The sequence below is a fragment of the Artemia sp. Qi Xiang Cuo genome, chromosome 14 (genome assembly GCF_049724085.1).
Source record: "Artemia sp. Qi Xiang Cuo chromosome 14, ASM4972408v1, whole genome shotgun sequence".
Taxonomy (NCBI): domain Eukaryota; kingdom Metazoa; phylum Arthropoda; class Branchiopoda; order Anostraca; family Artemiidae; genus Artemia; species Artemia sp. Qi Xiang Cuo.
This window is the reverse complement of record NC_142807.1, coordinates 46,778,472-46,794,241: the sequence shown is the minus strand read 5'-3', so window position 1 is coordinate 46,794,241 and position 15,770 is coordinate 46,778,472. Positions and strand designations below refer to the sequence as shown.

At 34.5% G+C, this 15,770-nt stretch overlaps 1 protein-coding gene across 1 annotated transcript in view; it reads left to right on the top strand.

The window, feature by feature from the left end:
- LOC148944531 (ATP-binding cassette sub-family D member 2-like) overlaps positions 1-6,169 on the top strand; it is an 83,000-nt gene extending 76,831 nt beyond the window's left edge. The window contains exon 10 of the mRNA XM_089100537.1: positions 647-6,169. Within this exon, the coding sequence (XP_088956663.1) occupies positions 647-712 (66 nt within the window). The 3' untranslated portion in view covers positions 713-6,169. The remainder of the gene's footprint in view (positions 1-646) is intronic.
- The last annotated feature ends 9,601 nt before the right edge of the window (positions 6,170-15,770 follow it).

Here is a 15,770-nt window from a genome sequence, read left to right as displayed (position 1 = left end):
ACATGCATGTTTGTTAATTTGATAAAATTGCTGAACAATGGTTGTAACTTCATCCTTTCTTTTTTCCTAATGTATTTTTCAGATAAAGACTATTATTTGGAATAATACGTCTATAATAAGACCATATTCTGGTTCATCACTGCAGTGGGTATTAGCTGCTGTTGGTTCTCCCTCTCCTCGCTATTATCACTAGCTATACTTTATCATAGAGCCAAATTTATCTTGTGTAGTTATGATGGATTTGATCTGTTGGACTATAAATCTGATCGTATTGCATTGAAAATTATAGTCTTGTCATACCATTTGGTCATAAATGGAAAATAAACAAGGAATTGGTATTTCTTTGATTTCTGAATACTGATGACAATGGAAAGAAATGGCAAGGCTAATCCAAAAAAGATGTTGATTTCTAATAGGATTTTGCAGCAGGGTCGCTTTAGTTACTCTTTGTATGAAGTCGCTTGGTTGTTTTCAGACAAAAATTTACAAATCATAAATTAACATCAGAGTATATCAGAGTCCTAGAAGAGCACTTTTACATTGCTATTATATAGACTTGACTTTCGCAAGGTAAAAAAAACCTCATTCTTATGAACAACAGCTGATTTTTTTTTTCTTGACTTTTCTTTTTTCTTTTTTTTTTCAGGAGCTTCATCAATTGCTAAACACCAAGGATATGAAGGGAATTAAGAATGGAGATATTTCTGATTGAAGAACTTTTTTCAGCTGTGATTTTTTAAAGTAGTGATCTCGGTGTTTAGTGAATTATTGAACTATGGGGTACTTACAATACTTTCGAAAACGATAAAAACATTTCATATAGTATCATTCAGACGTCTTTAACGAATGGCGTCTGAGGAGAAGTTTTGACTTGTTTATCTGAGAAAGCGGTTCAAGTCTCGTGACAAATTCTTTGTTTGGTGGAGCACTCATAGCTCTTGGCTCAGATGGGACTACCCTCGTTTTTTTTCTTTTTGTCTCGTACCATCAGTTTTTAGTAAAAATAATTTTTGAAATTGTATTATCTTTTTTACTGTATCTTCTGAAATCAATTTAACCTCATCAATTGATCCTTGCTTATGAAATATTTGAAAAAAGGTGTAGAATCCGCATCAGATATTGCAACGTGAAATAGAACAGGCATGCGCTAATAAATTTGTTTCGGGAACAACTTCAAAGAAAAAATCAAGAATGGACGAATTATATTGAACATAATAAAAATAGTATTTCAACTAAAAAGTATTAATCCATAAAATGGGAAGTATTTCTACAAAGAAGAAAGAGAGGCGAATCTCTTTGGGCTTGAACTCTCAAAGGTATGAAATTTTAAAAGGATTTTATTCTGGATATTGCCTCTCTTGGTCTCAGTAATAAAGCTAATGCAGTCAAAAAGGAAAACTTTCCTTTTGGAAATGCACACTGCCGAGCTTACAATTTAAAATTGAACCATGTACTTTTGAAACAGTAAATATGTACAGGTCCAATTTGCAGTGACAAGTTTGTTAGTTCAAAGCTGTGAATAATGCACCATAAACAAAACACAGCTGAACTGATTGGTTAAATTTTGCTGTCAACAAAGAATTTATCCCTTTATTTCGCAAGAGATACTAATAAGATGTTTGACTAGAGAAATTAATTTCAAATTGTATAGATTAGTCTATTTTTCAAAATCCCAATTCCGAGCGTCTGTTTTTAAAGCTCATTTTATCCTTTTGTTTTCTTTCTATGTTAAGTCTTGGGTGGGGGGGATGAAATAATAGAAATTGGTGCACTTTGGCTGTCATACCTGGCAAGTTAAAAATCGCACTCCCGTACTCATTGGAAAGTTGTGAGATCCATACTTGGTTTTCTGTGACAGTGAATTGAAGTCGATAGTGGAAAGAGAATATACCTATTTTTCTTCTTAAAGCCTGTTTTGAACTCCATACTTTTTTCAACGAAGAAGTGGTCTAATCGCGCGAATTTCCCCATCGTAAACTATTTTGTCTTCAAAGTAATATCAGTAGCATTAAGGCAAACATCCAGTTTTAATGGGAATGGGACTATGGGATTAAAAAAAAAGAAAAAAAGGTCAAGTACCATTTTTTATTATAAGAACCTATTTAAAACTCCTCCCAATCTCCACTGGAAGCAACTCTATAAAAATTCAATCAATAGAAATTGCTGAATATAATGGATTTATCATTTTATTTTTAATAATATTAAATTCAGAAGAATTCTTGCTTAAGATTGTTATCAAACTTCCTCTTAACAATGTGAACATTCGAAAGTGAGGTGAACTAAGGGAATGAAACTTAAATGAATTGAAACTAGAATCTAAAATATGTCCCTGGAAGCTCCTTTGAAGTATCTATCTCTGTCCCTTACCTCTATAAATGATGCCTATCTTTGATGAATTTGGACAACCTTTGCATTATAAAAATTGAAATTTATGGAAATAGACGTCTATCACCTGTTCACTCGCTTTAACCATTTAGGCTCCCTTTTTGGCTCAAGAAACCATGCATACAACCTAAAAAGGGGTGGGGTAATATTTTATGTTTTGGCTGTATTGTTGGGATATAAGACGGTGGCGGGATTGTATTTTTTCTTTATTCTGGAACTCTATTTTGCAGCCAAACGATAACTTTGTCTTCACCTTCCAAGTTTTTTTAGTATATTTTCACTCGGACGGTGTCGAAAACATTCAACTTACATTAACTTTGAACTGAGAGAATTGTGAAAACTAAAAGTGAATAACTTACCACAAAAATCAAGTATCTAGTCAACATATCTAGCTTTAGTTTGTGCTAATGTGTGGTGACGGCGCTGATTCAATTCATTCTTGCGGTTCTTGTAAGAACTTAAAAGGATCAAGAGGAAATGTTTCTGAGGTGGTTTATAATTGGAGAAAAGGTGGATGTTATATCAACTGAAAATTTTTTTTTGTGGATACAAAAGCTGGAAAGGGTGATTGGGTTGGGTAATGCCCATAGGAACAATGTCTTTAAATTTATTTGTTTATGTAGTTCGGAATTCAGGTTTTTTTTTCTATATATATTGAAATGCGTTAGCCACTAAGGTTTTTGGTGCTAATAAATAGAATGTCGTATGTTCATTTACAACGGTTTAAGGGGTTTCAGGCTCATTTTTAATTGGTAAAATCGTATTTCAGAATACGTTTTTGGACCTTACTGAAGTAAATGCTTATTTTACAATGAAAAAGGTTGTTACACAAGATCACTTTGACATTTAAGTCACAATAGAGAGAAACAGAAGAGCGTTTTGAAAACTAATGCTTGTTACTTTAAATCCTTCTAGCTTTAATCTGTCATCAATTTTTTGTATCTAATTACTGGTAACGACATTTATTTCTACATTCTCATGTAAGATTTAATACCATATGAAAATCATGGAAACTAATAAGCCACGTTTTTGTGGCACCATATTGCTTGTGATACTAGTGTCACGGGTATTTTATGTTGTGTTAGTTCTTTTTAGTTCTTATAGAAGATTTTACGGTGCCAAAAATCCAATTTTGTTTAGTTTCTACTTCCCAGCAAGGCCGTATCCAGGGGGGTGGGGGGTTAGGCGGTTGGAACCATTCATGGTTTGCAAGTCACATTTTACTTGGTTACTTTAAATTTATTTAGGAAATGCAGCTAAATAAAGCAGATATATGTTAAATAATTTCTTTATGAGTAATTAACTGTGTAGGTTATGTGAATTAACTGTGAAGGCATGACTGCCTTTTTGTCTTATAAAATCATATGTATATAAAACATTTATAGAGTTGCTAATTTTTCGGAGATAGCGGAATGGACAAAGCTTAGCTATTTTTGAAAAATTAATTCTTTCCTTTTTTTGTCTATGAATTTCTTTTGTTACTTTCTATTTTAATCTAAGTTTAATTTAATTTAATTTAAAAGTTAAAAATGATTCAGATTCTATCACAATCTTTCATCAGTTTTCAACTTTAAACTTATTTTCAACTTAATTTTTTGTTTCAGTTGTCTTTTTTTAGTCTATTGATCCTTTCATTGCTAGTATGTACTGATATCTGCGTCTAGTTGCATTTAAAAAGAAATCTGAGATGATTGTAACTTTTAATTAATACGAATATGTGATTGCCCTTAGAGCATGATCTACCAATATTTTGTATCTGTCTTTCAAGCTATGTTTAATTTAGTTTTTGACTTAATAATTTCTGAACTTTGAATTAAATTTTGTAGTTCGTAAAAAAATCCTGAATCGTGATTAAATTGCAATTCTAGCTAAATCTAAAGTTTAGTTTGTGTTTCGTTTGTTTTAATTTCTTTGCTTATTTTGTTCCCTTCATTTTTATAAGGTTTATTTGTTTGTGGATAAACGTTGTTTTTTAAATCAGATTCTTGAACTATAAGTATTGAATGCTTTCTGTGTATCCAGGTTCACCGAATTTTTTAGTTTTTAAGATATTTGAAAAAATATTCTCACCTTCATTTCATTAATATGATTACGCAATTGTGTCCAAATCCTGAGTTGTCAATTTATTTTGGTCTTTGTCTATTGTGCCTACCGCAGCATAAAAGGCGCATTTCACATTCTGTCATTTTTAGTTTCCTGGGGTCTTGAAACAATTCTTATTTTATCGAGCGTGAAGGTGTCGTTCCTAAGTTAAGGTGCATCTGCGAAGGGGATCAGTTTTATTTTATATCATTTCGGGTATTTTTTAGATCCATCTCATTGTCATTCGGGTTCTTCCTTGTGAATCTGATTCTAATTACTGAATACTGAGAAAATATTTGAAATTCAAGGGAGGAGGGGGGAGGCTGTATTATTTACGCTCACGAGGGCAGTTGAATCGTCAATCGAGTTTATTCTTAAGAAAATGCCGTGTTTCAAAGTTAGTTTTCCATAAGTACAGACTGAATAAAGACATCTCAAAAAAGGTATTAAAGTTAATTTATTCTTTGTGGGAAAGCTAAGCTACTATCGGCTAATTTAAACTCGCACTGTTCATAAGAATAAGCTCCAACTAAGCCCTGTCTCAATTGGTATGGTTTGTAGTGTTAATTGGGCATTAAGGGTAAAAGGATCCTTCAAAAATGAAGAAGAACAAAAATAAGGCTAATAACGGTAATAACGAGAGTAAAACACTGTGTTATTGTTCTTATTTTTCTTATTATTGAAGTAATTGTCTGCTACAGGTCAAGAAATCCTACTGGTTCCAAAAGAGAGTTGGGGTTAGCCTCTTCTAATCTTGGCACATCTACTAATAAGGAGACTAATAAATGTAGAAAAGGCTAGGTCGCTTCTAATTCTCTTGTACATAAGTTATGACAAGGAAAAATCGGATCCTCCCAATTTGTGTATAAGCTTCCTAAGGTGTGAAGTCCTTATGACGCTTAATGATCCAGTTAAAACGAGACTTGACGATAAAAGCGGTTTTGAAATGGTGCGGGCTTAATTAAATGTCATTAAGGTGACCTTAAAATAGTGGATTGGAAATGCGGTTCCTGAAACCGTCTAACTCGTGACTAGTTTCTGACGTTGAACCTGTTAACAAAAAGAAGAGTATAAATAATAATCCTGTGTTTCAAAGAAAAAAAAATACACTTCTTCTTTTTGAAAAATGAAATATAACCAAGATGAACTAAGGCTTGTTTAAGGATAAAATTTAAACTTCAGAGTAAAAAAAAATTAAACTTGCAGATGTCATATTAGATTCTACGTCAGCATTGCAGCTTATTTACAGGGGAGGAGGAATCCGAAGATTAAGTTAAAATGTTATTTCAATAACCCTTACAGTGAAAAATAACTAATATGCAGGTGATATGATAAACAAAATAAAAGGATAGCCGAACTGTAAAATTTTCATTCCATCTGAAGTTTATTGTCTATGGAGTTGCGTCTTTTACGCTAAACATGGGTGTGCGAATATCTTGTTTGAACTTTTTTTAGGGATTATTACTGTACCTTAATTATATATCACATTGTATCACTATATATTGCATCACTATATGTGTGTCTTATTGCTTTTGTACCTGGGTTTTCTGCTTTGGGGTCAAATTGGTTGAATATTCTTAAATATATCACCGTATACTGTCGTAGTTTACCCTCAATGCTCTTGGAATGTAGTATGATTAGGATATATGTTAAATGCCATTTGTTTAAATAAATTAATAAAGCTGTATGTAAGCTGGTCTAACTTTCGTTCCCTTGTTATGATTACGTTTTGAGAAACAATCACTTCCGAATGTCATGTGGTTTGGTGCTGCTATGAGTTGTTAGTAGTAATTGTAGTCAGGTATGATGTCATATTGGAGTACAAAGAGAAGTAATATGGACATCATATTAGTATTTCACAATAGTGTGCTGTTCCATTTTTTATAAAAGTAAAAACATAGGGAGAGACAAGAAGAACTTGTGGCTTTGTTTCACAGCCGACTCTTAAAAACTTTTGTCTAACGCACTATATGTAACTTAACGTGCTTTGTTTTTGTTTTGTTTTTTTTTGGGGGGGGGGCTATTGTCTTCTTTATCATAACTGAAAAACCTCAAACTAAATGAAAAGGGAAAAAGCTGAAAGTATGGCTTATCTGGATTCATTAAGAAGCAATATTTTGAAATCCATACCAGTATGTCTCCTGACTTTTGCTTTTGTCTACCCTTTTCAAACAAAATTAAACAACATGCCACTGTTATTTTTGAAGGAAAATTTGCAGAGTGGCTAGACAAGATTATTTAGGTCAACAGATACAAACAACATTCTCTTGAACCAGGCAGGATTTAACCTAAATTCCTAAGACTACCATAATTTGCCACACTGTCATGAGGTATTAAGACAGTTTTTAGAGATTAAGAACACTTTAATCAGCTTGAATCTTAATTCCTTTCCCGAACATTTGATTTCTTTCTCAGTTTAGGTTTTCATGTTGGTTTTGAATTCTTTTTTGTTTTTGATATCCTTGCTCAGGTCATAAATTGCCTGTAAGAAAATTTCTAAAACAGGGCAAGATTGGAATAATATTGCCATTATATATATAATTAATTGAAAAAACTTTGTCCACAAAGTAAGTTTTTTAAAGAAAAGTAAAGAATCCCATTAAATCAAAAATGATCAAAAATAAAATAAAAAAATCTACCAAGGGTGAAACTACCACGGGTGAAATATGAATGTTTTTACTTTTATAACTTTAATAAATCAAATAATATTAATATTTTGATTACTAAATATTAATATGTGTATATTAAACTGACAATGCACATTCATTTGTTTTTTTTCCAGTAAAGTGCAAATTATGTTCTGGCTTTGGAATGGCATAGGGGTTTTGAGCCCTACTCGTGTTAATTTCTGCTCGTTTTGAGTTTTATTTATTTATCGATGCTGATTTGTGGTAGTTTCACCCTTGGTAGGTTTTTTTATTTTATTTTTGCTGATTTGGTTTAATGGGGTTCTTTACTTTTCTTTGAAAAACTTACTTTGTGGAAAAAGACTTTTTAATTAATTTCTGTTCGTTTTATATTGACATAGTCTTTTCAGGGAAAAAGAAAATGATTCTTTAAATCTTTTTATTTTTTTTAAGGCTTTATAGTTTCGCCTGCTATTTGTATGCTGGAGAAAAATTAATTTTTAACAACATACACCCTTTTAAAAATTTGGACACAAATAGTACTGTTTAATTTAGTTTCGCACCTCCTCTAGTTGACTTGAAATAGAAAACTTGATACCATTCGCAAAAAAATCTGTTTACTTTCTTTGATAGCTTGGATACACATAGGCTACGCTATTTTGATTTGGTTAAATTTTAAGAGCAGAAGTAGCCATAACAGTTTGAACATAATACCCTCAGTCGCTCTTGGGATACTGCTTACATGCCACATTGGGAATTAGCGTTGTCACAGTGCATTTTGATTTGTTCTTAAGGCAACATTTAGTTTTTAAACATATTAGGCAAATGGGAGGGTAAGCGTGGAAGCGGGACTAGTTGCCCTCCAATCACTTTCGACTATTAGCCCTTTTTTAACCCTTTCTATTTTCAATCGCAGGAGCCCTTTTCGAAGCACCTAAGACAACTCCTTCGATACGAAGTGTCCTGTTCTAAACAAAAAAAAGAAAAAAATAATAATACTTTGTACCCACATCGATGTCAACTATAAAAATGTCAAGCCTTCCAATAATTGTCGACTATTAAAAAGGGCACTAGGCATTTCGATTTTCAATCGAATGAGCCACTTTTGAGTTTCTACGACAACCCTTTCTATAAACACCTTATATGCCCGAAGGGTATAAATTACAACCCTTGCCCTGAGGGCTGTGAGGGGGTTGTCATCCTCAAAGACCTAATTTCCAAAAATTTCAATTACGTTAAAAATGATTATCTCAAAATTTGGATTGGATGTGTTTGGGGAAATGGTGGGCGTGAGAGGGGCGTTAGTTGCTCTCCAATCACTTTCAACTTAAAAAAAAGGCACTAGCCCTTTTAATTTCCAATCGAATGAGCCCTTTTGAAGTTTCTACGACAGCGCTTCCAATAAAAACCCTATACATGCCCCCAGGGCATAACTTACCACCCTTGCCCTGAGGGCTGGGGGGAGTTGTCATCCTGAAAGACCTAATTTCCAGAACTTTTAACTACGTTGAAAAAAATTGCTTCTCAAAATTTTGATTGGATGTCTTTGGGGAAATGGTGGGCGTGAGAGGAGGGTTAGTTGCCCTCCAATCAGTTTAGACTATTAAAAAGGGCACTAGCCCCTTCAGTTTCCAATCGAACGAGCCCTTTTTGAAGTTTCTGCGACAACGCTTTCTATAAAAACCTTATATGCCCCAGGGCATAATTTGCAACCCTTGACCCGAGGGCTGTTAGGGGTTGTCTGTCATCCTCAAAGACATAATTTCCGGACCTTTCACTTCATTGACCAAAATGGCTGTCTCAAAATTTTGATTGAATGTGTTTGGGGAAATGGTCGGCGTGAGAGCGGGATAACTTGCCATCCGATCTCTTTCGACAATTAAAAAGGGCACTAGCCGTTTCAATTTCCAATCGAATGATTTCCTTTTGAAGTTTCTACGACAACGCTTTCTATAATAAAAAAAAATCTTATATGCCCCAAGGGCATAACTTACAACCCTTACCCTGAGGGCTGTGGGGGGAGTTTCATCCTCAAAACATAATTTCCAGACTTTTTAAGTGTGTCGAACAAAATGGCTATCTCGACATTTTGATGAGAGGGGGGTTAGTTGCCCTCACTTTTGACTGTTAAAACGAGCACTAGCCCTTTGAATTTCCAATCGAATGAGCCTTTTTTGAAGTTTCTACAACAATGCCTTCTATAAAAACCTTATATGCCCCCAGGGCATCACTTACAACCCTTGCCCTGAAGGCTGTGGGGGAGTGTCCTCCTAAAAAAACATAATTTCTAGCTGGAAATCAACTACGCTGTACAAAATGGCTATCTAAAATTTTTGATTGGATTTGTTTGTGGAAATGGTGGGCGTGGAAGGGATTTTAGTTGCCTTCCAATCACTTTCGACTATTAAAAAGGGCACAAGCCACTTCAATTTCCAATCGAATGAGCCCTTTTCGAAGTTTCTACGATAACTCCTTCGATCCGAAGTGCCCTGGTCTAAGACAGATACATTGTGCCAACATTGTTCTTTACTTAGGCAGCACTATTGCACCGCCTATGATATATATATATATATATATATATATATATATATATATATATATATATATATATATATATATATATATATATATATATATATATATATATATATATATATATATATATATATATATATATATATATATATATATATATATATATATATATATATATATATAAGATATAACGATATATATAAGATATATATATATATATATATATATATATATATATATATATATATATATATATATATAGATATAACGATGTTGCAACAATGCAGTTGTTTTTTGTTTTTGTTTATTTGTTTCTTTTAGATCAGGGCACCTCGTATCGAATGAGTTGTAGCAGAAACTTCAAAAAGGGCTCATTCGATTGGAAATTGGAAGGGCTTGTGCCCGTTTTAATAGCTGAAAGTAATGGGAAGGCAACTAATACCCCTTCCATGCCTACCATTTCCCCAAACACGTCCAATCAAAATTTTGAGATGGCCATTTCATTCAACATAGTAGAAAGATCTGGAAATTTATGTCTTCGAGGAGGACACTCCCCCCACAGCCCTCAGGGTAAGGGTTGTAAGTTTTGCCCCGGGGGGCATATAAGGTTTTTTATAGAAAGCGTTGTAGAAACTTCAAAAAGGGCTTCAAAAATTGGATTGGAAATTCAAAGGGCTAGTGCCCTTTTTAATAGTCGAAAGTGATTGGAGGGTAACTAACCCACCTATCACACCCACCATTTTCCCAAACGCATGCAATCAAGATTTTGAGGTATCTATTTTGTTCAACGTAGTTGAAAGTTCTTGAAATGAGGTGTTTAAGGATGAAAACGCCCTCGGAGCCATCAGGGCAATGGTCGTTAGTTATACCCTGAGGGCACATAAGGTTTTTATAGAAAATTTTGTTGTAGAGACTTCAGAAAGGGCTCATTTGATTGGAAATTGAAAGGGTACCCTTTTAAATAGTCGAAAGTGGTTGGAGAGCGACTAACTCCCCTCTCACGCCTACCATTTCCCCAAACACAACCAATGAAAATTTTGAGATAGCCAAAAAGTTCTGGAAATTATGTCTTTGAGAATGACAAGCCCCAACACCCCTCAGGGCAAGGGTTGTAAGTTATGCCCTTGGGGCATATAAAGTTTTTATAGATAGCGTTGTCGTAGGAACTTCAAAAATTACTCATTTAATTGGAAATTGAAAGGACTAGTGCCCTTTTTTATAGTAGAAAGTGATTCAATTTCAATTCAGTCGGATAAAACACATGCTTAAAACCTCAACAGCTTAGCTTGCGTAACTAACAAGTTTGACCACTACTGTGTATTAGTGAATTGTTATAGCTGTGACGTCAGAATCTTTTAATTAGAGACATAGCGATCTATCATTCAACGAGTGAACTTAATTGACTAGTTATACCGGTCTTAGACCAGTCTGTCATTTGGATACTGCTTGGATACTTGCCAGTAAGTCTGTATTTGATGAAATTCTAAATGAAAACATAAATCTCACCTGAGAGCGGATTTCATAGCTAAAGAAATATGTCGTCAGTCAGCCAGAAAACTTTTGATGATGGAATGAAGGCACTGGGAAAGAAACTGGATCTCATAATTAACCAACAAAAAGAGTTTGCCGTTACACTGTCCTCGATTTCGGATGAGGTTCAGACTTTGAAAAATGAATCGAAGTCTCGTGATGCGAAGATTGCTAGTCTAGAAAGCCAGCTTGAGGAGCAAAAGTCAAAGTTTGATACAATCGATACGAAACTGCTGGAAATCGAAGTAAAAGACCGAAAACTCAACTTAATCATCTTCGTATTACCGAAAGAGAAAAACCAACAGTCAGTTCTCACGAATGTGTACGTTACTGACATCAAAAATGGAAATCACGGATAAAATCCAATTATCACAGTGCTACCGAGTGCCTCAGAAGTCAAATGTGTCTAGCCGTAAGCCGATCACCCCTCCAGTTTTTGTAACAGTATCGACAGAAAAAGATATTCTATCAATCTTCAGTTCAATATCAAAGCTGAAAGGAACTGGGCTCTGGATTTGCACGGACTTGCCACCCAAATTAAACTCTTTTAGAAACGAGTTACTGTCTAAGGGTAAGGAAATCGTGAGAATGGATCCGCTCAACTCACACGAGTGAAAAAAAGGGGCTAAGCTCTGGCTAGATTATAAATCTGATTCTGAGTCACAGTGGGCAAAAGCATTAAAAATAGTAAAGGCGACTAGTGTATGATGTTAGATCAATCCCGCTCTAGATTGATAATTGTTTCGTTTTTGTGTTTGAGATATGTTGATTTTTTATTTTGATGTGTTATTTAGGCTAGCTCGGTTCAAGTTTATTTTGATTATTTCTACCCCAGTTATTTCTGTTCTACTTATACCTTCTCAACTTGGGTCTTCTCGAAGGATGATAAGCACAGTTGGTTTTCATGACTCGGAAGTGGTACGGGCTCCTTATCACGCGGGCTTACTGGCGCGGGGTGGGATCTTTCGATTATTACTTAGTTGACTTTAAAGTTTGCGGGTGCGGGGGGACCGATAGACTGGTGGCTTTGGAAGGGAAACCCCTTAACCTATCTTTACTTTCTGAAACTTTTCATGTATTCGGTCAAAGAGAAAACAACACTTTTTCTAAAATAAAACCATCATCGTACGTTTCTCCTGATGAAATAAACAGACTTGAAGATAATTCATTGCGAATGGGGTTTGTGAATGTACAAGGACTCATGAGTTCTATTGATGAACTAACAAATTTATTGCCAGCAAATCAAATTGACATTTTGGGGATTTGTGAAACATTTATTAATGATAAGACGCATTATAATGTGAAAATCCCGGGATATAAATTCGTTGATAAGAATCGACTAGTCCATGAAAAAGGTGGTCTTGGGTTATTTTTGAATGATGGAGAGCAGTTTGAGCGACTGCCAGAACTGGAAAAATATAATGTTGAAAAAGTGTGTGAAATACAGGCGGTTGAATGTCGGCTTGGGACTAAAAATTCAAGTTTTTGTTGTGTATAAGCCCCCGTCGGCCCCAATACCGCTTTTTTGGCAATCTCTGGAGTCTTTACTAGCATCTTTGGATGATAAGGATGTTGTGGTTATGGGGGATTTTAATATAAATCTACTGGAATTTAATGAAAATACCCATACAACTGAATTTATTACATTAATGTCATCGAATTCCCTAATTCCTTCGTGCACAATTCCAACGCGTGTTGCATCGACTAGTGCAACTCTGATTGACAACATAGTTTTAACAACACCAGCCAAGTCTTCACAGGTTGTTCTGACGAATTTCTCTGATCATTTTCTGTTAATTTCTGATGTGAGATACCAGATTCATAAAATAAAATCACCAGAAACAGCAACCCGGATTATTAATTAAAAAAATCTAGTATGTTTAAAGGATAAACTGAATTTAACTGATTGGTCTCCTGTATTTGATGCTGATGAAATAAACTCTGCGATGGATTATTTTTTAGAGGGATTTCATGCTGCACTTGATGAGTCGTGCCCAAGATTAAAAAAAAGAAAACGGAAATATATTCAACCCATTCAACCATGGATATCGCCAGCCTTTTTGACTTCAATAAAACATAAAAACAATCTCTATAAAACTTTAATATCTTTCGAAAGTGAAGAAAATAGAAGAACCTTCAAAAATTATAAAAACCTACTTTCAAAAATAATACGCAATGCTAAAATGAAATTTTAATTTCGATTCTTTTAATGAAGTAAGTAAGTCTCCAAAGAAAACTTGGGAACTAATCAACTCATGTTTAAATCGATCGCGGACGTCTTCTTCACCATAAAAAATACGGGATGCCCATGGTAATACAATTGAAAGGGAACTAGAAATGGCAAATTACATAAATTTTCATTTCGTGTCAATCGGGCAGTCAATAGTTAATAAGCTCCAACATAATATGTCCCATGGGCAATTTAATTATCCTACGTACCTAGGAATTCCTTTTGAGAATTATATGTTTTTAACTCCGGTAACACAAGAAGAGCTTGCTAAGGTTGTTAAGCTTTTAAATAATGGAAATTCCCAGGGATTGATGAGTCGTCGACCAATATTGTTAAAGTCATTTTTCCTAGCATTAATAAAGTTATATGTCATTTAATAAATCTGTCATTTAGATTGGGAACTTTTCCGGATTCTTTTAAAAATGCGAAAGTGTTACCACTATATAAAAGTGGTGACCGGACTAATTGCTCAAATTATAGACCCATTTCTATTCTTTCGGGTTTTTCTAAAGTAATGGAGCGATGTTTTTATAATCGAATGTATAATTTTCTCTGTTCAAATGATTATTTTTCAAAAACTCAATATGGATTTAGAAAAGAGCTTAGTACGCAGGATGCTATATTAACTATGGTACAATTTATTCACGAGTGTCTGGACAAAAAATGGATCCCGGCGAGTATATTTTTGGACCTTGAGAAGGCCTTCGATTCGTTAAGCCATGAAATATTGTTGTATAAATTAAACCACGGTGGAATACGAGGACCAGCGCACGATTTTATCGCATCTTACCTAAGTCGTCGCTCCCAAGTGACTATGATTAACGACACAGTTTCGGATCCATGTCTGTTGTCAAATATTGGTGTCCCGCAAGGCTCAATCCTGGGACCACTGCTTTTTTAATATATATAAATGACCTTCCATCAGCGACAGAAAACCTTGGTCTGAATGTTCTTTTCGCTGATGATACCGGATCATCACTTACTGGATATTCGGAAGAGGATCTCAATAAGAAGCTGCAAATCGTATTTTCACAACTTCTTGTATGGCTAAAAGCTAGTCGTTTGTCACTAAATGCATCAAAAACCAAATTTATCATTTATAGTAGAATTCGGCAGAATGCACAAGGAATTTCAACAATATTTGATCATGCTACAAATATTGAAATTCAAAGGGTAACTTCGTTCCGGTATCTGGGTATTATTATTGATGAAAATCTGTCATATAAAGAATATTGTAATAGATTACGGGTTAAAGTTGCTCAGGGGGTTGGTATAATGCGAAGGTTTCAGCATTTTTTTTCCATATGAAATCCTACGTCTAATTTATTTTGCGTTGGCTCATTCCCATCTTACGTATTGTCCTCTGATATATTTGGCAACATTCAGATGTCATGTGAAACCGACACAAATTCTTCGAAACCGGGCTCTTCTAATTTTAAAGAAATATTTACCATCACCGTCTTTGTATCCTAATAAGATTAAAACTGAAAGTCTATATCTTCTAACTAATATTTCGCCTGTTTCACAGATATTCACCCTCAATTCTTTTTTATTTAAGGTAAAATATGACCGGTTGGAACTACCTACGTACTTTCGTTCGAATAATTTTTTCCCTGTGCAACATGCCCATTCTTATGAAACCCGACATAAATGGAACATTCAGCACCTAAAATTAAGCACAGAGAGATCACGGTTCTCGCCCTTATTTCAATCACGGGTTCATGGTGTCTTCATCTACCATTTATTGATTGCAGCAAATCTCTTCCAAATATAAAAAAGCAACTTCATTCTATCCTTATCAATAATTTTAAGAATTAATAATATATTGAAAATCTGGGTACATTTGATAATATTGTTTTGTTGGGTGTTTTGCCCTGTGAGATGCCGGTCATCGGTTACCCTTATTCGCCCATTGGTTTTTTTATTGGTTTTCTCGGTGGATCTTTGCCCGGTGTCGGTGGGTTTGTGGGGTAGGTGTCCGTCTATTGGTTAGTTATGGAATAACTCTTATTTATTATTTTATTGTCAAACAGGTTTATTCCGATTAATGTACCGGGTTTTTGTCATTCGACCTTGTGTCTCCGGCGTTTACCCTGTATTTATGTCTATTTTGTACAGATATTTTAAAATTAAACCTTGAACCTTGAGGGCAACCCCTCTCGCGCCCATCATTTCCCCAAACACATCCAATCAAAATTTTGAGATAGTCATTTTGTTCAACGTAGTTGAAAGCTCTGGAACGTATGTCTTTAACGATGACAACCCCCCACAGCCCTCAGGGCAAGGGTTGTAAGTTATTCCCTGGGAGCATATAAGGTTTTTTTTATAAAAATAGTTGTTATAGATACTCCAAAAAGGGCTCATTTGAATGGAAATTGAAA